At 41.5% G+C, this 25,978-nt stretch overlaps 1 protein-coding gene across 17 annotated transcripts; it reads left to right on the forward strand.

Moving 5' to 3' along the window:
- On the forward strand, positions 1–25,310 carry sorbs3 (sorbin and SH3 domain containing 3). Of its 17 annotated transcripts, none has more exons than XM_034595209.1 (21): positions 1–171; positions 9,563–9,635; positions 10,381–10,569; positions 10,766–10,838; positions 11,422–11,555; positions 12,227–12,290; positions 13,234–13,272; positions 13,363–13,450; positions 14,686–14,794; positions 16,540–16,593; positions 16,762–16,869; positions 17,521–17,564; positions 19,326–19,396; positions 19,983–20,044; positions 20,163–20,209; positions 20,338–20,452; positions 20,545–20,670; positions 22,412–22,513; positions 23,086–23,189; positions 23,306–23,412; positions 23,877–25,310. In XM_034595209.1, exons 2-21 carry the CDS (start codon positions 9,624–9,626, stop codon positions 23,936–23,938), a joined length of 1,710 nt encoding a protein of 569 aa, XP_034451100.1. In that variant the 5' UTR covers positions 1–171; positions 9,563–9,623; the 3' UTR covers positions 23,939–25,310. The 17 variants fall into 17 exon arrangements, with proteins under 17 accessions (XP_034451100.1, XP_034451090.1, XP_034451091.1 ...); XM_034595199.1 differs by having other exon boundaries at positions 10–171; positions 19,329–19,396; positions 19,986–20,044; positions 22,412–22,954; XM_034595200.1 differs by having other exon boundaries at positions 11–171; positions 22,412–22,954; positions 24,479–25,310.
- The last annotated feature ends 668 nt before the right edge of the window (positions 25,311–25,978 follow it).

Here is a 25,978-nt window from a genome sequence, read left to right on the forward strand (position 1 = left end):
CCCACGCTGAATCATTCACCAAAGAGAAAAGACACTGTGTTGGTCTTAGAAAGAGAAAAAAGGGAGGGAGTGTGTGAGGGAGAGAAAGAAGAGCAGCAGTGGTTCCCTCCTTCTTTTTCATTCACTTCCCCTCTCCGTCTGCACTGAGGAGACCTCAGCCTGCACTCGCCTGTAAGTACTACACAACTTGTGCTGCCACTCGAGCTAAAGCATTCGTATCACAGGGAAATAAATCTTCACCATTCAAAAAGAAGTTTATTTTTATTTTCCTCTGTTATTGTCATGTGACAGACTGGAGTTGTGATTGAGTAGATTTGTGTTGCACTGCTCCTGACACAGATTTTGAGCATCATGTTGTTGTTGTTATCCTTCATCACTGGAGTTTTATTATCACTGGAAACCACTGTGATGAAATAGATAGAGCTGTTTATCTTTGACCTGTCATTGTTCTGATAAATCTTTTTCCCTATGAACGTTGGTGAGCAACACTGGAAGTGGTTCTTTGGAAAATGGCATGAGGGTATATGAGAGGGACTTTATTTTATTATTGCCAAATATTTTATTGTATGTGGTTGTGTAGCTGCCTCCTCGTTGTGGTGTTACTTGTTTTTGTCTGGAACATTTGCGTCAGGGAATATTTTCCACTCTGCGATTTTTTTCACCAAACTTCTCAAAGTGAGAATCCTATGAGCGGCAGGTCCCTTGAGGATTTATGACTATCCTCGAGATGTTTGTTCTCGTCGTCCTACGCTGTGAGTCTTGGGACATGCACAGCTCGGAAGAATGTTGTTTACTGCTAAAATAAACCCTGATGCTGTTGTGTTTGTTCTCAGAGACATTCCACAAGTCGTACCTCAGAGAGCGACCTGTGGTATGAATGACACATACAGCAGTGTGTGCATGATGTCCAGTGCTGCTCCTTATCTGGGCTCCATGGCTCGTTTATCTGTGAACTTGTATCTCTCTGCTTATATCTTCCCATTTAATTATGATTTAATCTTGTGATTTTTGCAGACTCTGTCTCTTGTTTTCTCTGAGTATAAAAGAGTTGGTAAAAAGACAAAGCCCAGGGCTGTAATCGTTGAGTAATGTAATTTTTGATTGCATAACAGATTTATATCATGGTTTATTCACTTGCTGGAATCTTCTGCTGTCAGGATTTTTAATGAGCTTCTGCAGTAACGTACTGGCACATATCTCAGTGTGGTGGGCTTTTATGCAGAACTGTGCTGGAATCCATCAATGTGAGGAGGTGGGCTGAGGGTTAGGGTCATGGCTCTGTCCTCCTGTACTGACAGTGTTTCCCTGTAATAAATGCCCTGTCTTTGTTTGGCAAAGAGACAAGGATCCAGTGTGGGAGACGTGTCGAGTACAAGGCCAAAGTAGCAATCACAGCTTGCGTGATTACATCATTTAGACCCTGTTAGCTGCGGAGTGGCAGGGTGTCAGATGTGGTCACAGCGGGAGAAGGTTTGCTGCAGCGGGACACAGATTATGAAGGGGGAGCCTCCGGAGCTGAAGCCTGCGCTGGCCCAGTTCGCCACTTCAGGTTCAGCAGCTCAACCGTTTGGCAAAAACAACCCAGTGAGGAGTATAGGCTCAGTAAATGGATATCTGCCCCGCTCCACCAAGCCAGACCACTGAATTATTGAAAAAAGCTGAGGACTTCAATTTCAAGGTGGAACTGGGCAGCACACACACAAACACACACACACTCACACACACACACAACCATAGTTACTATTTGCCTAACCCTAACTGTTACCCAAACCTTAACCTAACCTTAACTCAAACCTAACGTTAACCTTAACGTAAACAAACCATAAAACATGTCTTCAAATTTATTTGATTTACGTTATGGGGACTTGCCTTTTGTCACCATAAGTCCCCATAATGTGCTAAACAGCTTTAGGTCCCCAAAACATGAGTAATACCAGGACACTAACACACACACACACACACACACACACACACACACACACACACACACACACACACACACACACACATGCACGCACAGTTGTGTCTACATGCCTTCAGAGGACATCACCTTGACTTTGAACATTGATTTCCTGCAGACTTACTCTAACCATAGTTACTATTTGCCTAACCCTAACTGTTACCCAAACCTTAACCTAACCTTAACTCAAACCTAACGTTAACCTTAACGTAAACAAACCATAAAACATGTCTTCAAATTTATTTGATTTACGTTATGGGGACTTGCCTTTTGTCACCATAAGTCCCCATAATGTGCTAAACAGCTTTAGGTCCCCAAAACATGAGTAATACCAGGACACTAACACACACACACACACACACACACACACACACACACACACACACACACACACACACACACACACACACACACACACACACACACACACACACACACACACTTCCACATAACATTTTGTCCCGTCTTTTTTCATGAAGGTTTTTGCCAGGACTTAAATGACATGTGAGTGAACAGCTGATTGTGTTTGTCAGCAGGTGAGCGGATCACACAGTGGACCTTGTCACTCAGTCCTCCTGCTGCACAATCAGTGCCAAAAACAAGCCTGTCAGCAGGTTCGATTTCAGTTTCTGCAGTTGTTCGTCTCTATTGGCAAGAAATGCGGGCAAACTGGTAATCCTGGTTTTATTTGGGAAAGTGGTGCACGCTGGAGCGCCAACGTGATTTGAAAATGTGCTCCATTCCTTTTCGACTGTTGTAGGCTTTAGGGTTGGAGCAGCCAATCCTACTGGAAATTGTCTTATCAATACACTCATTGCATCTTCAACTTGGATAATAATTTGCTGTCGTTCCGTCTCGTTACGACTGCTGGTGTGTGTGTGATCATGTGAGAAAAGTCTACAGGACTTGTGGTGTCAGCGGTTGATTAGATGTTGTTGAGTTAAGACTCCGAAACACTTCCAGAGCTACTGGAACAGACAGAGCTCCTATTCTCCTTTCATGCCTGAGACCTGGCCTTTGGAAACACACACACACACACACACACACACACACACACACACACACACACACACACACACACACACACACACACACACACACACACACTGAAACACACACACACACAAGGAGAGGGGGTGGGCATGGGAGAGATAAAGTTAGGAGGGGGTCCATGAAGTCATTGGTCAGTGTCTGGGCAGTGGAGGTGATGAACTATTTGCGTTCCCCCTTGGTTAACCCTGAGCTGTGAAATATCACCTTATCGCAACAATAGGGCTGCTTCAGTGAAGGAGGTGCCCCGGACTGGCGGGCCAAGAGCATGGGTGGCTTTTGAACGGGGGCCGAGGTGGGTTGCCATGGTGATGCCTGTCAACCGGGAAGTCCTTCGTGGTGGCAGGCAGAGCGAGGGCTCAAAGTGAGAGGGAGAGAGAGAGAGAGAGAGGGAGATAAAGAGAGAGGGAGCTTGCGTGTCCTGGCCAGTTTCATGAGTGAGAGGAGGAAGGAGCAGGGACGGTCAGCGGCGTGGCTTACGTGCAGGACAGAGGGAGAGAGAGAGAGAGAGAGAGAGAGAGAGAGAGAGAGAGAGAGAGAGAGAGAGAGAGAGAGAGAGAGAGAGAGGCGTTGAGGTGCAGCTTTGAAGGTGAGTGCACTCTTTCCTAACGGAGCTCAAGTGAGAGGGAGTGACATTTAACATTGTGATTGCATGGGAACTTACTTCTGTTGGGCTGTTTTGCAACTGTGTTTTTTAAGGTTGAGTAACCTGTTGCCCCAGGTTGATGCTGACTGCTCAGGGCTTGTACACGCTGCTCTGCAGGATTAGTGGTGCAGCCTAACCCAAGAGTTAGAGGGATGCCTTTGCAGGGCACCTGAAAACAAGCTGACCCGTGTGATGTGTGTAGTCTTGATGTTTAAAAAGGATTGTGGGAGACCAGCTCTGAGTTGAGCACAGAGAGACACACAGACGTTACCTCTTATCCACCAGCGTGAACCTGGAGATGCTCGTTCAGGGCTGGTTTAGGTGCTGGGGCTGGTTCAGAGTTGGTTCTGTGACCCATCTAAGAGAGGGGGCACAGTGGGGAGTGTTTCCCAACATGCCGTCCCTTAGAGCAGATATCAACCCTCACGGCCCCTGGACTGTGCAGGCATCACTGGAGGCTCCCCTGACTGTCAGGGTGATTTCCACAGCAGACTCTGATTCCCTTTGTGATATTACTGAGGGGTCCAGCTGCCAGTGCTCATATCCACCAACCGCACTCAGCTTTCAAGATACAAAATGACAGGCGTGAGGATTTGTGACATTTTCCTCTGGATACTATGTTTCGAGCGTGGGTTTTTCCTGTGCTTCTTCTGGCCGATTTTATTTTCAGGGATTAGCCAAGCTGATAAAACGACACAGCGCTTCAGCCCCACTGTTGGGCTCCTCTCTGAGAAAAGAGGCTGTGATTTATTGGCGTGCAGCTCCTCCTGGGAACACGCAGCCTCTCCATTGACAAGAAGCACACAGACTATGACTCCTCCTGGTGCTCAGGCTTGGAGGAGCACCATACAAGGTGGTGAAATACTCCCCTCCTGATAAATGTGTGTATCCCCCCAATAACTGCATATCATGAACTTGCAGCTCCAGGACCTTTTATGGGCTGTGTACACACATCTGCGAAGTTGCAAGAAGGGCAAGCGTGGTTGTGCTATCGGCCTCGAAGGACCCTAAACATCCCTCAAGTAAACCGCAGACACTTCATGTGTTTAGAAATAAATGCCAGCTTTTTTTTTTATCCACCAAAGGTGCTTGCAATCACCTTTCACCACGTTTTAATGCAGGATCACTTCACTTTTATAACCTTGTTATGTAACTTGTTTGGCAGCAGTATCATTAAGTGAGTGTTCACGCAAGCGGGTGATAAGACTTTTCCCGTCACCTTGTTCTCGGGTAATATCCAAGAAGTAAATACTTCATTAGAGGATCAGAATCTGTTTGCACTTTTTTTTTAAAGTGCACAATAAGAGTGTTTGAAATTAACACCTTCAGCAAATATTGAGCTCATATTTTGGCCGGTTTTCATTGTGTAAAACTGTGTATAGGATTTTTACGGTGCAGCAGAGTGCAACCTCATGGAGTCAATGATTAACTGCTCAGCACCCTGACACAGAAGCTGAGGAGATCACTCGTGCTAATGAATGCAGATCAGCTCAGTTCACTTTTGTGTGTTTTATTTAAGTCCATTGTCCCGGCTCTTCACCAACACATTCTCCAACACAGTGATTTATGGACAACATGATCCTCCCTCTGACCACAAATCATGACTTTCCTGATCCAACAGATCCTAGAGGTTTGTGACATATATTCCTGAGGGCGTGCGTGGTCACCTTGACAGCCTCGTTCTTGGTGAGAACAATGCGTGAAGCTCAGTATGTGGTGGAGGAGGAGGAGGTCATCTCAGGTCAGAGTCCTCGCTCAGAAAGACCTGCTCTCATCCATCTGTGGAAGAAAGAGGAAATGAGGAATGTTTTATAAATAAAGAGCATTATAGGTAGTGCACTTTTTAAAGTTGAGCTTTGAGTAGTACTGGCAGTGGTGGAGGAAGTACTTTTTTCTTTTACTTTGTTTTAACAAAGTTCAAATAAAAAGGAAATAAATCTACTCAAGTAATATAGTTTTTCTTCTTATAAAAGTCAGTACTTGCTGAGATTAGCCTCTTCCCTAATGTACTACTACATCATTAATTGCGCCTAAGGAAATATTTTGTTTGATACAAGAATAGTACAGACTCTTATGCTGGCGACCTGTCCAGGTTGTATCCTGCCTCTCGCCCAATGGTAGCTGGGATTGGCTCCAGCTTCCTGGGCGACCCTAAACGGATAAGTGATATAGATAACACATGGATAAATGATGGATGGAAAAATGGATAGATGGATAATACAGACTCTCATTATTAATTGTTGTTGATAATGGCTGAGTCTTGGAAGTGTTTCTCCACCAGTGATGCAGGTGCTGCAGGGGGCGGGGTCTAATGTTACCTCCCCTGCTCTTATTAGATCAGTGAACCAATTCCCCTCTGGTTATTGGTTACTTTAAAAAATATATAAAATAAACTATATAAAATATAGAAAGTACAGATATTTACTCTTACTGTATATGGAGTAAAGTAAATATACTGGGTAAATATATATGAAATAATATATATGAAAAATGTATGATAAATCAAAGTACAGCAAAGTAAATGTACTTAGTTATTTTCCACCACTGAGTACTCGATGACAATGGAATGATTTTGTCTTGTCAGATTTTGTGTGGTTGTTTTGTTACATGTTTGTGTTTTTGTTCTGTGGAAACGTCCCACGGTGATTCAGAGGAGACTCAGGGGTGTGGTGAAGTTCACTGACCCTGTAGCTGCTGAGTCAGTTTGGCTCAGCAGCTTCAGATAACAGTCTGGTTCCACATCCGCTCCTTTAAGATAAAAAGAAGAAGAAAAGAATTCCCAACCTCCAAAGTAAAACAAGTTTATTTTTTATCTCACAACAGAAATGTTTCATTTGAAATAGATGACGGTATTTAGACTTCTGTTTCTAAGTTTACTGAGGTTAACATCTGGTCGAGACCGGATGAGTTTCCTAGGAACAGAGGCAGAATTTTCCATTGAAAAATCCCTTGATTCTCATTTTGAAAATCCTCATTTGCCCTGTTGTGGGCTAAAATGTGAAACAAGAGCAGAATGCTGAATGAGAAGAGTTTTCAGCGCAAAACACTGGTGTGGTGAAAGCTTGTTTGAAGCAGGACTTCTTCTCGTCTTCACCTGAGACGCACATGGGCCTTTTATGGCTCCGTTTTTCTTCCATCACAAAACCGACCCAGTTGTGATAATGGAGCTCTCACCTAGCAGGGGTTTGACTTGTAAATACCTCGGCTGTAACGTCCACATATTTCTGAGCGATAGCATCAAGGGCTCACACACGGCCAATTCTGGAGCCTTGTCTCCCATGTGAAAGCTCATAGCCGCCTCCGCTACTGAGTCGCAGTAATTACATAAGAATGCACTGAGCATTCAGAGAAACCCAGGGAGAGCCAGACTTCTGGACAGGGATTTTCTTTGCTCGATATCAACACTGATATTTCCTTATTAGGTAGGATTGTGTTTGTTGAAGGGGGGAATGTGTGCGGTGCTGGAGTCTATCTCGGTTAAATTTTTGCTCCCCACAGAAATGAGACACAGACACACTGTTATGACAAAGTTTAGTCAGGATGCAACTTCCATGGGGCAGGGGGATTTAGATTGTAGACTTCTGAGTGGCGCTAGTAATAATATACTGAAAAGAAAAATTCCATATCAGTTTATTTTACAGATCGTATATAAAAGATGGAAGCATCCCAACTTGCTCCAACTATCCAGAGATTAAGCCCAAAATATCCTGGATATGAACACTGCCATTGTGCACACCTTTACCCAGACCCGGAGCCTTGGTATCGAGGTGGATACACGCACCCGACCAATCACGAGTCAGTATCAGCTGTCAATCTTGATGTTACACCCTGTTTTTATACCTAATAGCCGAACTGTAAAAAAACTAACTGGAAAAATTAAAACTTCCACGCACCATGTGATAATAATGATAAAAATAATAATAAAACAGAATAAAACAAGGATGAAATAAAAAAAAACAAGAAAGATAAGGACTACCTAACATGACAGAAGCAAAGTTTTAGAACAATTAATTTGACGTGTTATTATTATTATCATTATTATTATTTACGTGCAAACAAAATCTCAGTCTCAAAAAAAATAGTGTGTTGAGTTTGAAGGAACTTTGAGAAGCGGGGAGAATCATTTTCACTTACATAATGGGAAATCCAGGATCCAGTGTTTTGGGAGGTTCAGCCACTGTCGCTTCAGTGTCTTGTGGAACTGCACAGAATTGCAACATTACACTGGTGGAGTGCTTCATCTTATGAATACTTGTAAATTATAAATACATGACAATTGTATTGTGTTGTTGTTTGCAGCAGTATAATGATAATAAAGAATCTTGAGTACATTTGCAAATGTAACCACACCCGTTGTGAAAAGCACGAATATGTTAAACAGCTGTCATGGAGTCCAGCAACTACTGCTGAAGCTTGAATGGCAGCAGTGACGACGTGGAAAAGGGACTTTTTGTTTTCTAAATTAAACAGGCGTGTGTGGAGATAATAATTCTTCAAAATGCCAATGACTTCACCCAGTTATTTGTTCATCAGTGTGATGGGGCCTTCAAGCTGAGCAGCAGCCTCCTCAGGGGAGATCTGGTATACACCCTCACCAGCCATTAGAAAGTATGCAGTGTTGCTTATTGTTAGACGGATAATCAGTTGTGTGATTACAGTGATTCTATATTTTTCCTGTTATGTAACGCCATTTATTGGGAGATAATGACTCTGATAGAGTGATTACTGTTGTCGGCAAACTGGTACATTGATTCTCTCACCACACAGGCTCAGTGATATCTCCTAACCTCGTGCACAGAGACACACAGTGCATGTAGTTTTCTCAGTCTTGACCACAATGATTATAGACCCAAATGTTCAGCTGCAAATGCCACATGGAAAACTCATCAGTGCAAACTCTCAGCCTATGGTAGCCCAGCTCACACTTGGTTATTACTCTCTTGCCAAGCTACAAAGCCTTAGTTTTCACAAGAGCATATAAAACATCATGTAGAGGGTAGGGTTGGGGGGGGGGGTTGGGGGGGGGGGGGGGGTGTAAGGCTGCATGCTGGCCATATTTTTCTTTGCCTACATGTTTTTTAAAGACCCTGATCTGTTTTTTCTTCATAGATCAGTGGTCTCCACTTTCAGTAGCTGATCTTCTCCATCATCCACTCCCCCTCAAGTCCAGCTTATTACACCATTGTATGACTGGGAATAATGAGGCAGTCTTGTGCGTCACACTCATTGTTTTGGGGGGGTTCTCCATGGCAACAGGGAAAAAGTGGGTGACGCTAACTTTCCCTCTTTGGAATACTGGAGCGATGGGATAATGGAACAGTTGTCGCTCTGCCCATGATGTAAAATGGGATTCATGACATGGAGACTTTGACTCAAAGAGTTAAAAAGCAAGATTCAGAATAGACCTTCATATTTATCAGTTACTTTTTTACAGACATTGATTAAATTTCTCAGAATTAAAGAATGAAAGAATGTGCAACACTTAAAGGTCCTGAAAACCTATTTTTGTTTGAGCTAAACTCTCAATTTTGTGTCTGAATTAGGACAGTTTTATTTATTTTAAGCCATTTTCATTCAACAATCAGGGCTTTGAATATGAATATTTTACTGGACATATGTGGATGATAAATCATTTTAAACCTTACTGCACATTTAATAAAATAATTCTGGCAGGGAATAATTTACTCTAACAATGAGGCAACACACAAAAACTTGACTAAAACACAAAAATAAAAGTGCTCTTGGTCAGCTGATGCTCAACCTTGAATGTGCTGCTTTATTTCACTTTCCAAACATATACAATGGTTAATATGCTTAACGAGGATACTCCCAATTATTTGGAAAATATTTTGATTAAAATAGTTCAATTACATATTAAAATGTTTGAATTCTCTATGTCTGTGCAGATACCTTTGATGCTGGGAAGAAGAACTTGATATCCATCACACAAGGACTTACACAGATCACATGCAGTCTCAGGTAAAGCCACTTTTTAATATTTAATTTTAAACTGTTTAACAACTGTCAATGTCCAGAATAACCAGGGAGAACAAGTCAGTCAAGTCCAGTGTCACATCAACAATGTGCCATTAGTGCAGACAACAATTCTCCCACTAGCCACTGTAGATGAGAGGCACGGGGGCTTTCCCATGACCCCCATGACCCTGCAACCGCACAGAGTGACCGAAGCACCTGATTGAAATATGTAGTGTTCCAATAGAAGAGCTAGACTGCCCATCATGAGTGGGAGGGAGGTAAAAAAGATCACCATGGAAACCACAAAACGACTCCTTGCCCTGCTGGACTTTAGGGTTGCCATCGACGACCCTTTCCCAACCTCCCCGGCCCCAGCTCCGCCCTCCGGCTGGAGAATAGCACAGCCCAGTGAATAGGGAGTTAATGAGCCCATAATGGTGCTCTCCTGTTTCAGTGCCCCCACTCTGCACCTTGAATGAGGCCTTTCTGCCGTTGTGGCCAGAGAGATGATGAAGTGGGTGGAACACCACTTCCCACTGCTCCTGCTTTAAATAAATTAGAGGCCTTTTCATCACAGGCTCCCCCACAGAGCTCAGTTATTCTCTGGAGAATAGCTGAGCCCCTAACAAGTCCACATGACCTCCTACAGAGCGTGGTGTTTACCCAGGGCCAGCAGGAGGACGCGACAGGAGCAAAGTTCACACATTGTTGTTGTTCATCCATATTTCCCCTTTTCTTACATGTTTAGCAGTTTACGGAAGTGGTTGGCGATCCGAATGGCTCCCGGCTGATCTACTCCGGGGAGGCTGGATTTTCATCAGGGCAGCAGATACTAACTTCTCCAGAGATGACCCACGAGGTGGTCATCTCCCCTGGACTCCCTACTCCTCCCTTGAGCCCTTTTAGGTCATCTAGACTGCCATCTGGAGAGTTCAAGGTAGGAACAGAAATGTCCTGCAGGCTGTGATAATAACAACACTGAGGTGGAGAGAGTGGGATTCGGTAAACAAGTGCTCCTCCCTGTGGTAAACTAAAGCATCACAGGCTACGGACATGTCTTTAACAATCAGCTGTCATTTACATTACAGACGTGTATTTTGACTGTTTTAAATGATTCTGCTTTTTTTCTCCAGGTTTCAGAAGTGAATGGAAGTGGCCCAACAGCTCTCAGCTTTGGATCATATTATGGACCCTCACAATTGCATGGTAAAAATGTCCACCCAATCATTCATTCAACCTTTTGGCTCTGGGAATATATTGAGGTAGAGACCTCACTTTTAATATAGCTGGGGAAAAAACAAACTCTCCAAGACACCAAGTTAAAGACAAATAAGAACTGTAAAAATGAGCAAAATAGGAAAAGTAAGAGCAAAAGTAAAAGTCTTAGGAATAAAATACAGTATCCAGAATTTTATTTAAAACAAATAAATCCATTAAAACAAGAACAGCCAAAGGAAAAATAAGGTGAGATAAAAACTAAAATGAACCTAAACCAAAAAATAGTTGTTGAGTTTTGGATTGTTCTGTGTGTTGTTCCATGTTTCAGGTGCATGTTGACAAAAACTGGATTAACTGAGCTCAGTAAAAACAGTTAATGTAATCCATTTAAAGGAGAGCAGGGCCATATCAGGAAATATATAACATCTTAGGATAATTAATACATAACCAGGGTTTATGGTTAGATTGAAAGCTCATGAATGGTTTCATTTTTCACCTGAAATTAACAAATTTCAATCATGAAATGTAACAACATAAATACTAAAATCACATTGTTGTGACTGTAACTCAGGTGGACTGTCCAATGGTGACCATGGCTCTGCCACTCTACCACGCAGCTGGACTCCCACCAGGGAGGAGCGGCTCATCAAGTTCTCTGGAATCGGTCCAGTGGATGAAACTGGGATGCCCATCGCCTCCAGATCCGTAAGACAAAACAAAACACTGCCCATAAAAACACAAGCTTTATAGATTTATTTTTGAAAGACATGTTTATGCCTCCGCACCCCTCATAGCCAGTTGCTGGAAGCATTATGTTCTCACATTGTCTGGCCGTCCCTTTCTTGTGAACACGATATCTCAAGAATGCCCAAAATGATTGTCTTTAAATTTGGTACAAATGATGACTTGAACTGAAGGATGAACTGATTGAATTTCAGTGATCAAATGTCACAGGTCAAGGTCGCTGTGACCTCACAAAGCACATTTTTGGAGTTCTGAATTGGATACCTGGCGGATCTAGAGGGAATTTCTTCTAATTTGGTACAAACGCTCAGTTGAACTCAAAGATGAACTAATTAGATTTTGTTGGTGTAAGGTCAAGATCATGGTGGCTTCACAATAAATGTCTTGACCTCTTGAACTTCATCTTTAGAGTCTGTCTTTGTTTTCTGAGAATTTCTTTAACTTTTGACCAGTTGTCATTTAGTTTGATTGACATAAATGTATGTAATCTGAAACTGCACTGGTTGATGGAGGCATAGTATTTGTAGTCTAAATATATATATATATATAATATATCCTACATGTTACATTTCTCAAAGCCTTATTGGACAGTTTTGTTTACTTTCTGCACCTCCCCTCTCTTCTTATACCAGAGTGTGAACAAGCCCAGAGACTGGTACAAGAGCATGTTCAGACAGATCCACAAGAAGCCAGAGGGTAAGCATGTTCCTCCTTCTCCTCCTCCTCCTCCTTCTCCTCTCACACACTCAAATCCAGAGTGAATTCCTCTCTGTCAGTGTCAGGTACAGCTGAGGTGATCCAGTGCAAAGCCAAAATGAGACATAATGAAACATCCCTAAAGTCTGATGTCATTTTTTTCATTATATCTGACAATAATCCCGGTTCTGATCCCAGCTCCCTCAAAAATGTAGCTCATCATTTTCTCGGTTACGTGTTGCGTAATAGAAACACAGTCCTTATTATTTGTGTGGTTGATGGCACCATCACAGCAGAGAGGAGGTTTCAGTGGGACGTGTCTGCCTCTGTGATTTGTCTTCTTCAACAATAACACATTTTCAAAGCACTGACAATACTGCTGCTGTGTAACTCATCATGTGAACACACCACTTGTAGAGGATACTTGAAAACCTACAGAAGTTGATTACAATAATATCAAACCATAATAGGAACTATATTTTCAAAAGTCCATATTTCTTAAATATAATAACATTTAAGAAAGTTTATAAATAAAAAAACAAATGAAACAGTATGAACTAATTGAGTGATATTTATGTTATAATTATAGATAATGATTCAGTATAACTGATTCATTTTGTGATTTGTTAAAAGAGAGGAAATAAAAAAGTGATTTCCATCTGTATTTATGTTATGTAATTTATATGAGAGGTGCAGGCGATGTTAGATTTTCCTCCTTCCTGCTCCTTATTCATTCATGGAATGTGAATAAGTATAATGTTTTGTTTTATACATTCATTTTTGATGACACTGAACTAAACTTAAACTACACTAGAAGTGGGTAAGGTCTCACAACAAGACAAATCCAGGTTGTGTTGGTAAGTGAGTATTAGTGAATGTCCAAGTATGATATTTTGATCGATTTATCAAAGTTCTCAAAAAGGGTCTTGTATTTCTTTACTAGAGCCTGAGCTGGAGGATTCTGAGCGGTGGTCAGCCGAACGTAAGTGAATTCACCAAAGTCCGCATTGTTGTCCTTGTCCCTGGATCCATAATCACTTTATACTCAAGACTAATCTGCACTGATCTGCAGGGCTCCAGTTATCCGCCAGCACAGAAGAAAGCAGCGACACAGACAAGAATCTGTTCAGACTGACACCGTATGGCGCTCTACCAGACTGGTGAGTTTGCACTGATTGGATATGACTGCTTCAGGGTCACAGGGTGGATTAACATATCCCAGCATGCACTGGAGAGAAGACGGAGGCAAATTGCCAGAGCATCACACGGCACATGCCGACAGATTGACAATCCCTCATTTTCAGGGCAATTTAATAAAGTCATGAGTCAACCTGAGCAGCACATTTTTACACTGTGGTAAGAAAATTAAACCCTGAGCCCCATAGCATACGCAGGGCTCAGAGGCAGGAGGCGAACTTCAAGGAACAGACATGTTGTCTTATTTTACTCTTGCTTAGTGACTCTTCTGATACAGTATGAATATGTAACTACAGCAGCATCCAGTTAGCTTAGCTTAGCACAAAGACTGTAAACAGGTACAGATCTTAGATTGTATATAAAGACATGACAGCTTACTAACAGTGGATCCAATCTGCCTCAATTGCCACCTGGTGGCTGGCTGCAATATAGATACATGGATTACATTTCAAATAGACATAACTAAAAAGTGCATGTCAAATACAATTGGTGAAACATACTGTATATAGCATATATGTGAGATATTTTAGCTTCATTTTGGAATAGTGCATGGGAGGAAATTTAGATGTCATCCATCTTTATACAAGGTCTATATACAGTATACTTTGGGTGGCTGTGGTTGTGGAGGTAGAGCGGGTCAGGACTGTGGCAACAGTGTATAGGTGATGTGTAATAGAGACAGTGCTGAACGTAGATGCACTGTATGAATGTGTGGAAGACAAAACTGTTAAAGTCAAAGTGCTTTAAGTGGTCATCAAGTCTAGAAAAGCATATATATATATACAGTATATATATTTATATGGTATATATGGTACAGTTGTGCCTGGCTTTATACAGCCTAACAAAACCCCAGAAATGCTGAATTCTGAAGGTTTAACAAGATCAGACATTTAACAGTACACTGATGTTTATTTTTGCAATAGTTTTCAATTTATTTCAACTACTAGTAGACTACACACACACCCATATGCATTCCCACTTCTCATCAGATAAAGGCTGCAGGTGACGTCTTCACCTGAATACCAACCAAAACTCAGGCAGAGTGGAGGGAAAACGTGTGGGAGAGACAAGTTTGGATTTGTTTTTACAGGCGCTCACAATGCAGCCATGATTAAGTTGCCGTGTGTGTGTGTGTGTGTGTGTGTGTGTGTGTGTGTGTGTGTGTGTGTGTGTGTGTGCGTGGGGTGTTATGTTTCAGGAGCGAGGATGTAGATAAGCTGTCAGACCTGGGAAAGCAGCACCCTCAGCCGAAGAGCATATTCGACTTTGAACCGGGAAAGAGCAGCACTTCAGAGATCCAGAGCCAGGTACGACCTCACATGCAGTCAGTTAAAAAATAAGCTCTGATGTCACTCTGATTCCAGCAGAATAAAATGCCTCTGTGTGATCCTTTGACCTCCATATTTACTCAGTGTTCACAGGAATTCTTCTTGTAGTCTTGTAGTCTTTACTCCAGTGTGGATCTCAAAAACAGGTTTGAAGATGTGCACCTTTTCTTTAAGGATTAAGACTTTGTGTTGCATCTTGTCACGCAAGCTTTCTAGTAACTCTTTAATAACTGTGATCATTCACCAGTGTACCTGTTGCTTACCACCAGGTGTGCTCACTCCTTCCTTCAATTCTTTCATTCATTTACAGGCAAGAAAAGACACGATCAAAGTATTTTTATTGGCGTTTCTACACTGAAAGGCTGTTTGACACGTTGACTCATGTAGTATTTGTTTACCTCTGGGGTTGTAATTTATTGTCTTGCAGTAACTGTGCGTGCAGCCGTCTAGTATCTCTTTGTTTAAACACCAACCTCCCGAGTTTTTCTAACGGCTCTTGCAACATTGTCCCGGATCTGGTGCATATTGTGCCGCGTGTCTACGCCTGTGAAGTAAAGGAATCTTTGTTTCCACTCCCCCACGAGAGCTGAAGTGTCTTGTGATCTGTATTATGTGTTAACCTCTTGTGGTGTATAATGGCTCACAGCATGGGGACTCATTTAATTTCCTCTCTATGACAGTGGCCAATGTTCTATCCTTTGGATGGCATTTAAAAAAAAGAAAGAAAAAAAACAGACCATATCAGGTGTGTGCTGCTTCACAGGGACACTACAGGTAGTGAGGATAACTTCCATTGAGGGGAGGGTCTTGGCATTCAGAGACACATTCAGCCCAGGTTTTTTACAAATAAAAACAATGAGAGAAGAGTGTAAAGAGTAGATTAATTTGCAGCACTAACAAAGACGAGTTTTTGTCACCCTTAATTTATTGTAGCTACTTCGGCTACTCGTATTAGTTTGCCGCATTAATTATTATAATGATTTCTAAGGTATATCAAGCGATTATTCATTGCTAAAAAAAATTATAAAAACGATAATAATAATAAGTAACTTTAACACACCCAATATTCAACCCAGAGTTACGCCCTTGGCTGTTAGAATACTTAATGCCCTTTTTGTTCAACTTGAAACTGCTAAAGCTTTTCACACACTGAAAACTAGAGCACATACCTCCGCCAAGGACAAATCCAGCCTGATTTCTTTCATCATCAATGATTTATTCCCTCAGAAAACTGTGAAAATATTTATAATGTCTCACAATGCTTAAGAAAGTGAAGAAAAAAATATCTGAATCCACACCAAAATGCAATGAGTTCTTCCCTGACCCACATCGCATCCTTCCACCAAGTTTCATGATAATCGGCTCGGTTGTTTTTTTATGTAATCTTGCTTACAACAATCAGACAGGGGTGAAAACGTGACCCTTTTGGCAGAGGTAAAAATAAATCGTAGCAATATGGCCGGGATTTAACTGTTAGAGCGGCAGAGGAGAGCAATTGTTATGAGCCCCTCTATGGTGTCAGTTGGTTGATATTGGTGAAAACTCCCAAACAACTTTTTTATAATTGGCCCCTAGATTCCTTTGGCCCTGGGACAGTTACTCACGTTGAGTGGTTGGTTATCCAGCCTTGGTTGGCAGGTGTATGTGAGCAAGATGAATTTAGTTTGGTTAACTTTGTAACAACAGCAACTTCTCCTCAGTGTTTTGTTTTTTTATGTCCTCAGACGTATTTGTCCCCGAAGATTCAGCCTGAGAAACCAAAGCCTCCTTCTATTGAGGTGAGCAGCTTCAACACAACTTTCATTTCTGTCTTTCGGGCTTTTCCTCTCTAACAAGATTGACATTTTTAAACCATTCAATAAGGGACACCATTAGCTCCAAACACCAGACTCTGTACTTGTGTTTTAATTGTTGCCCTTCCGACTCCACCATTCCTCTGGGCTCAGGCCAGTCTGGTCTCTGAGCTGAGTCGATTTGAGGCTGAGCTGGACTCGGAGATCCAGGGCCTGGAGAGGAAGCTTTCCCAGAAGAAGCAGCGTCGAGGCCGGGGTGAGGTACTGAGCCCCCCTCCTGACTCTCTCTGCTGAAGCATCCCTCCTTCCTCAAATCTAGCAGAATCCCACCTCCACTCTCACCCCCCTCCCACTCCCAATGAAAGCCTGTGTGTCAGTGAGATCCTTCTGCTTGCTAAAGCTTTGATCACGTCTGACATGTTTCTCCCTCTGTGACCTGGATGACAGCCCTGATATCGCCTGCCTGCCTTGCACTCCGATTGATCTGCTGTGTTAATCACCCTCCTGCACGCCGCCCACCCCCCTCAGCAAACGTAGATCTGGCTGCCAAAAGAGGAAGAACTTTTCAAATCAGTCAAATCGTCATCTTTAAATCCAAATTATGATTCTGAAATTCCTTTTGCATTCCCTTAGCAGCTTGGATGTAACCCCGATTTGTTGTAGATTGTCATGCTGTGCCTGATTCTTGTCAGAAATCAAATCAGCTTCATGGGCAGACATTTTTCTGAGATCACAGGCAGCCCAGACAGATGATGAGTGGTGCTGTTTCTAGCACGAGGAGGATAGGACCCAGGGGATTTCTTGCTCCCATGGGAGTGGTCAGCACCTCTACTTTGTCTGAGTTGTTGTGAGATTTCCTCAGAGCTGTGAGATACAGAAGTGCTGTGTGTGTAATGCTCACTGTGCTTGCAGGAGGCCAGAGGCAGGGATCCAGCAGCTGAAACTGCAAACTACAGGTCAGTGACAACATTCCTGAAGAAAGCAATGTGGTGTGATCACTCCGAGGGATAAAGAGTTTGTTATGATGACTTCACTGACTCTTCAACCATGTTTTCATTATTCAAAATGCATGTTTCTACAATAGATTCCATTGAAAGACTGAAAACAAGGTGGTTTTCTGCATTATAGTGTCATTGATAATTGTGTTGTGTTACATAGTACTATTGTAGTATTGTGCTCAAGGTTTGCAGATTACATATACAGGACAGTTTTAAGTAGAGTCAGGGCCTTCACTTCTGACTATGAATGTGAGGTGTTTCTTGTACTTAAACTTAAAAGTTTTTTTTTGTTTCTTATTTCTCTGTGCTGCCATGATGTAGTTTAATCATCAACAAGTGGACAATTGGAGTCCAGGGAGACGGGTGCCTGAGTAACTGAAATTAGTTTTAATGATAGTTAAATGTAAATCCTATTTTAGATGGAGATGTATAGCGGTTATTAAAGTGGTGGTTGTATTATAGGGAGACATGCAGGGCAGGTTAATATAGAGGCCTGGGTCATTCTCCACATAACAGAGCTCCGAGCACAACACCCTGCTTCTTAATCTACTTTGATATCGCTTCATCAAGCAGAAGAAACTGCCCATTGCTTCCTGCTTTAGGAAACCGAGCACTGTGATTGGACCGAGCAGTAATACTTTGCGGGCTACCTGTTAGTTGATCATGTGACTCTCTGCGTTAGGCGCTGTTAGGAGGCTGGTGAGCTGTAACAAGCTCAACTACAGTATTTGTTGCTTCAAACAGCAGACAGCATTCCACATTTCTCCCCGTGTGTGTGTGAGGCATTCTGGGCGCATTCTCGCTGTTGTTTGCGAAGTTGATCTCATGGGTTTTGACCTCACTGGGGAGGTGGGACAAGGGGCTTTAACGTTTTTAAGAGTTTGTTGCTAAGGACGTATGAAATTAAATCTTGCATCAGCAAGCAAAGAACAGTCCATTTGTTTTTGCAGTTTCCTGTTATCCAGACAAGCTGTGTGTGTGTGTGTGTGTGTGTGTGTGTGTGTGTGTGTGTGTGTGTGTGTGTGTGTGTGTGTGTGGGGATCCAGCTGCAGACCCTGGAATCATTTCAGACACAGGCTGGAAATATGCAAATGAGTTGGGAGGAAGCCCGGCAGGAAGCTTTGGGCTTTGGGTTCATTCTTAACTCAGGCAAAAAAAAAGAACAGACCCGTGATTCTGATCATGAATCGAGTTTCATGGATTGTGAGGATAATTTAAATTGCAAACTTCATCTAATCCAGATTCTCAGTTGAAAGATAACAACATGAGTCACACAGTATCATCGACATGTCCTTTTAGGCTGTGTGACTGTTTGTTTCATCTCTGTCCAATGTATTAAATCCAGCAGCTGCAAATATCTGCAGGAAAACAACACACAGTCATGTCTTCACAGGACATGTTGTCTTTTATTAATTTCCTGGAGACTTACTCTTACCTAACGATTGTTACTACTTGCCCAACTGTAACCCTTACACTTAACCTTAACCTTAACTTAACCTAAGTTAAAACCTATGGTTAAAACATGGATTCAACAAACCTTAATGATTTACGTTATGGGGACTTTCTTCTTGTCCCCATAAGAAAAACAAGTCCTTACAACAAGGAGTGTGTGTGTGTCTGTCTGCCCTTTGATATAATCAGAAACCCCTTCCTCCTCATTGGCTGACACATTGACAGTAATATAAACATCAAACGCTAATAATTTCCTGACTTTTCCAGCAGTCCCCTAGCATCACAGCAGCCCGTCCATCGCTCTGTCGGCACGTCACTGGCTTCTGCTCCCACATATGGTAAACAAAGAGTTTTTCTTCTCCCCAACACACATGCATATAAACCAACTGTACCATTTGATAATGATTTTGAAAAGAACCCTTATTTAAAGTCTATTCCTGTCAGTACTCTCCACAAGTTTCTTGAACCCACACAAGAACACATGCACTTTCAGTGAGCCGGCCTTCAGTTGATCAGGCTGCATATATCTGATACAATCTTGCAGTAATCGAATGTAGTCTGACGGTCTCACGATCCTCTTTCATTGCCTCTGTTGTCCCCTGCTCTGGTATTTCACATTTAAGACGAGGCTGATGTGAGCACGGAAAGCTTTTGCAGTTTTTCTCCTGTAGAAAGAGAAAGTGCTTCAGATGCAGATGGGTGGGGAGGAAGCCCACAAAAAAAAAGGAAGTGAAACTCAAAAGAGCTGATTAAAGATTAGCTTTTGCCAATTGTTTTCCTGGAAATTACAAGATCCCTTTAGAACTTTGGCCGTCAAGGCTGTAATTTAATTTATAGCAACACATTCAAAAACAACATGTGCGGAACAAAGTAGCATGTTTAAGACTCCACTCATACCACCGTGCCTTTTACTGTGCTCTACAGTAGAACGTCTCTCCCCTGCAAATGAAACCATGGAGCTGCCGCCTAAGAAAGACGAGAAGAAGGTGCGTTTCTAAGACCTTTGTGTAACGGCTGGGAAATTTGCTGATTTTTGTTTTTGTGATCTGAATAGATTCTAAATTGTTTATATGATAAGGGCGTCTGTTCAAATTTTTTGTCCAGATGAAAGCAGCGCGAGCCAAGTTCAATTTCCAGGCTCAGTCTCCCAAGTGAGTTCCACTATGAGCTACCATAATAATCTCACATTCCTGCTCATTTACATCGCTGAAAGGAAACATGAAGTTATAGAAATGTCAAATTTATATATAAATCTAAATTGTCTCTTTCTTTTCTTCAGGGAGCTCACTCTGCACAAGGGCGACATTGTTTACATCCACAGGCAGGTCGATGCCAACTGGTTTGAGGGAGAACATCATGGAAGAGCCGGCATTTTTCCCACATCTTATGTAGAGGTGACTTATTTCATGTCTCACATTTGATTTGCAGTGTGTGTTTTTTTATTCTAAGCCCATGTGATTAAATACTTTTCTTTTTTCCATCATAGATTGTTCCTCCTACCGAGAAGCCGACACCTATTAAGTCTCCCACTCTCCAGGTGTTGGACTATGGAGAAGCTGTGGCTCTATTCAACTTCAACGCCGACCTACCAGTTGAACTGTCTTTTCGTAAAGTGAGTTACATCACATTCATTGGAGAAGCCACAGACAGGAAGACACTTTCCTTGCTCATCGAGAAGTTACAAAGGCTGTTAGCAGCTGTTACTTTACTGTATTACTTTATTTGACAGGGACAGTGCATATTGATAACATTTCTGAAAATATGTCAGAGTTAGCAACAGTGGCTAATTTTCATCTGTAGTCCCTGTGCAGTGAATAAAAGTGCATACGTCAAGAATAAAAGCATTGAAAATACAGACAAATATTAATGTAATGAAAACTAAAGAGACATAAATAGGGCCTGCCTTACATGAAAGCAAGGGCAACAGCTCAAAAGGAACAATATGACAACAATAAACAAATAGCAAGACATCACAATATCAATATATATATATTAATATAAGGCCTGGTGATGCATGAATATTTAGAACAGATACATTGACCAGAGATTCAGGTAGTTTATAGTGTTTTTAGCATGGTGTTTAAAGACAGTGATGCTTGATAATGTGAGCTTGTTAATTAGTGAACGTTGGAGGCACTGGTTGTTGGATTAGCTGTTTCTCCCGTTTCCAGTCTTAATGCTAAATTAAGCTAAACGGCTGAAGGCTCTGGCTTCATTTTTGGTATAATTTTTCTCATCCCATTTTCTGTAAGATTGTTCTTTCCATTTGTCATATGTAGGCTACCTGTTTATGCCAAGAAGTGTTTGTATAAATCTTCAATGTAAGTAGTAACAAAATCCCTCAACTAGAGCCTCAGCTCATTAACTGACATGTAATATTGTTGTGATTTCACGGCGGTGATGACAAGACTCCAGGTGCTCACTGTTTCCAGTGTTTGTGCTAAGCTAAGCTAACTGCCTGCCAGCTGTAGCTTCATATTAGCTAATCTCTATCAAGATATTCTACATGTGAATCTGCAGAATCTGAAGGTGAGGGACAAGATTATAGATATATTGGAGCAGGGAGCCCTCTGGTGTCCATTTCTAGTTTGACCAGTCATGTTTGATAAGGTTTTGGTTGCCTGCAGGTAAACAGTCCGTGTTTAGAGCTAAAGAGGTGCGACACATCGACCAAAATAGATCGACTATCAGCTTTTTAATTTAAGCATATTCACACAAATACCTGATAATAGAGATCAGCCAAAATGTCATCTGGACCTAACGTATCACTGTTCTTTTTGTGTGTGGAGAAACGTTCAACTCATGTGTTAAATGAAACTTGTTAACATTGTTCGGTGAACATAAGACAGATTCCGAATACCAGGAAGCCCCAAAATATCAGCCATTGCCCCCAGAGACTAATTATTGGTCAGGATATAGCCTAGCCAATGAGATTGCATATTTACATGCAGACAGGACCAAGAGTGGTGTAAATCAGTTGTATAAATCCTTGAGTAATAAACATATTTCCCAAAATATCAAACTGTTTGCCTTACAAATTATTATTAAAAATAAAATATAGAATTTACACCAGTGGTACACTTATACTGTATAAAATGTGAGTAATGAATAGTAGCTTCATGCTGTTAGAAACTAAAAGTTTTACAACAGTAAAGATGGTTAAAGTTTGTGTAGTTTTAAAAACATCCATAACATGTTCAGAGGTTTGCAATGTGAGATACTGATACTATGGCCATTAACTGTCATATTAGAATTGTCCGGTTTATGCACATGTGAATGTTGAATAGATTCTCAGTCTTCAAACTGTATGTGTAATCACTAACTGTTCAAAATCCTCTTTATTTTCACCTCAGGGTGAGCTGATCAATATTACCAGGCAAGTTGATGAAAAGTGGTTGGAGGGGAGGATCACAGGGACCAGCCGGAGCGGCATCTTCCCGGTCAATTACGTCCAGGTCAACAAGATGCCTCGCACAAAATACTCCACAGACGACTACTCACCAGGCCCTATGTCTCCCGTCTCCCCTGGACCCCAGAGTCCAGGACGTCCACTCCACTCACCCTGTCCACTTTCACCATTTTCCCCCACCTCCCTCAGCCCCAGACCTGAGCACTCCCCCTTGATGCCATCTTCACCTGTACCTTACAGCAACCCAGCTTCACAGTCACGCTCCCCCACCCAGACAGCCGCACCCAAAGAAATGGCAAATCACTGGCCGCACAGCACCTACAAAACTGCTTCACCCACCAACCAGAACAGCCACTGGGCTGGGACACACTTGGCTAACCAGAGCTCCGCAGCTAGAGCAGTTTCCCCCTCCACTCAGTCATCAGCATCTGCACACAGAGCAGGAGCTACGGCAGCGAACACTTCCAGATACACTGAACCCTCGCAGGTCTGCTCTCACTGCTTCTCTGAGAAAGTCGCTGCACGTCCTCACCCATGGTGTTACTGTTTATGTTGACCAGAGTGTGGCTCATCATTCCTTATTTCGTAATGCCTGACATGAGGTTTCTGTATTTTTAGGGTGCAATACCAAACCAGGCTGCTCCGTCTAATCCACATGTCAACTCCCTGCTGCAAACACACTTCCCAAACGACACCGCTACATCAGCGGTGCAACGCAAACCGTACGTCTTGAGATTTAAATGTTTTAGTTTTTTCACATTGTTGCAGTACAGACCAAGTTTTACTTTGTTGAATTTGTGGCTCAGAACCTTTGTCTATTTTATGTTCTTAATTTTAGATACAAAGCTGTCTACAACTACAGACCACAGAATTCAGATGAGTTGGAGCTCAGAGAAGGAGACATTGTACAAGTGATGGAGAAATGTGATGATGGCTGGTTTGTAGGTAAGAATAAAGAGAGTTATTCTAAAACTGTAACTCCTTAAATATATGTACTTTGGAAACAATATAGTGAAGTGGGGCTTTTTTAAAGATGGGTGACAAATTAATGGCACAATTTCCTTATTGTTGGTCCCCATGATTTGTAATTTATTCCGATTTTTCCTTTAATTTGTCCCATCTGTAGATTGTACAGCAGTGTGGAAAGTACTATCAATAAAAAACACAAATGTAATTTTACACAAAAACACACACAAATTATTAAATAAATCTCTATGGCAGTGAAGTATTTTTTCAAAGATAATCAATATTGAAACGTTTTGCAGTGTCAGTTCCCCCTCTAGTGGACACCATGAAACATTGCAGATGTAATTGGCACAGTAAACTGTACATTGTTTTGGATTTCCCATATGTGCCTGAATGTGTGTGTTTATATTGTGTGACCACAAATTGTGCTCTCTTCTCTGTAGGTACGTCAGAACGGACTCGTGCTTTTGGGACTTTTCCCGGGAACTATGTGGCACCAGTTTGACTTCCAGGTTTCATTGCTTGCCCACGTCCGTCTGGACTCACAAGAGCTCAAATAATCACTCCAGCAGATCCTGCTCTGAATCCTGCAGCTTGTCCTCATTCCGTCACCCGCCACCTCACTCCTGAGCCTGGTTCAGTCAGACCTGCATGTTCCCTCTGCCTCTAAGAGCAGAGGTGAAGGCCGGGACCCTGTGTGGTACCTCACCTCCCTGCATGAGTGTGTGCTTACGTGTGTGTGTGTGTGTGTGTGTTGCTCTGAGACTTGGAGAATGTTTTCACAGACACGATTTGAGAGGAAATAATGAATGCTGATGATACAGTTTCAGAAGCAAACGGTCGTTTTTGTTCCAGGGACTTTTGCTGCAGGAAAATTTGCATTCCTTCCCACTGAGCAGCACGATTCCTTCCAATGTCCAATTACAGTATGAGGCTGCATTTAGTCCTGTCACAAACCACTGCTGAGAGTTTTGAATGAGGATGGTACATTTTTGTTTGTGCATTTGTCGGATTACTAATGTTTCCTCCATATATATCCCCCCAGATTGTCTTTCAGATCTCTGAAAATACCAATGGCCAAGATTGCAGAAACAACATGAACATCTGTAGATGACATGTCGAGATAAGTTTACAGCCTTCTATAAGGCTTTGCAGAAGAGGAAATATAATTAACGCATGCACTTGTTTCTAAAGAAATTTGTTCATTATTCGCAGAGCTGCCTTTTTTTAATATAATGTTTGTCCATCAAGCTATGTAGTCAAATGCCAAAAGTGAAAACTAAGAGGTGGATCATGTTCTGTGCTGTAATAGAATAGGAAAATAAGCAACAACTCTGTAAGTTGTATCCGATCATCTGTGTTGAAAAACTCTAAATTCATTCTTTGCCTTCACAGCAAACGCTTAAATGTTTTCAAGTAATGCTGTATGTGCCAAATCCAACCGTCCATAACATAATCTTTTTTTCGATCCTGCACTGAACAACTCCAGCCCCCTGTATTTCTGCCACATTTGCTACCACTGCTTCCACAGTGTTTTCTCTCCGCTGTTTAGGGAGTTAACATCGACACTCTGAAAAATATTCAGAAAATCACTTACGTTTCTGCCAGTGCAGCGTTTGATGAGTGTGGTCTCTCTAAGCCTAATTACAAATCCTCATCATGAAGTCATCTTATTTTATATGATATATTCATGATTTCACTGTAAAAATCATGCATAATGAATCATATTTAGTAGACAGAGGTGATGATTGTACAGACTGTAACATTTTATCCAATTAAAAGTATAATATATATTTGCTTTTCAAAAACTGTATCTCATATGTATGGTACGTATTTTTTCTAAAGCAGTTATACATTACAGAGTGATGTTGAAATGAGTTTGTGTTCTTGTGTGTTTCTTCCTGTATTAATTCAACAACAGCATATGTGAACCTGACTAACGGGAAATACAGACATTCATATGGAATATTATAATATAATCACATATCACATGACACTTATTTATTTCATTTTGGAATTTTCAAGCTCATGAAATAGTGCCCTGCAGTTGTATGTCACCATGTGCCTACATACATTTACTTCCAGACTCATAGGAGGTCAACGTGACCTTTGACCACTAATCTAACCTGTTAACATTTGAGTCAAAGTGACAACTGTGAAATATTAATCCATGAGTCTAATTGAACATTTGTGTCAAATTTGGAAGCATAAAATACAGAAATAAATATGTGAATAAATGTATAAATAAAATTAAAAGATGTAGAAATTTATAAATACATGTATTAAAGCAATTTATAAATACATGAATACATGTACAATGAATAGTACATAAATACATAAATGAATACATCTGCAAATAAATCTAAAAGCTAAAAGTAGAAATATACAAATATATTAACAGTTCCAGATGAAATATACAATTTCTTTTTTTTCATTTAAATGTATGTATTTGTGTATTAATTAATCAATTTATTTATTTATTGTATTGATTTTTCGTTCTCCATGTCAAGTCCCACCAATCATCTAATCAGCGACACACACACAC

This window comes from Hippoglossus hippoglossus, chromosome 9, assembly GCF_009819705.1.
Source record: "Hippoglossus hippoglossus isolate fHipHip1 chromosome 9, fHipHip1.pri, whole genome shotgun sequence".
Lineage (NCBI taxonomy): Eukaryota > Metazoa > Chordata > Actinopteri > Pleuronectiformes > Pleuronectidae > Hippoglossus > Hippoglossus hippoglossus.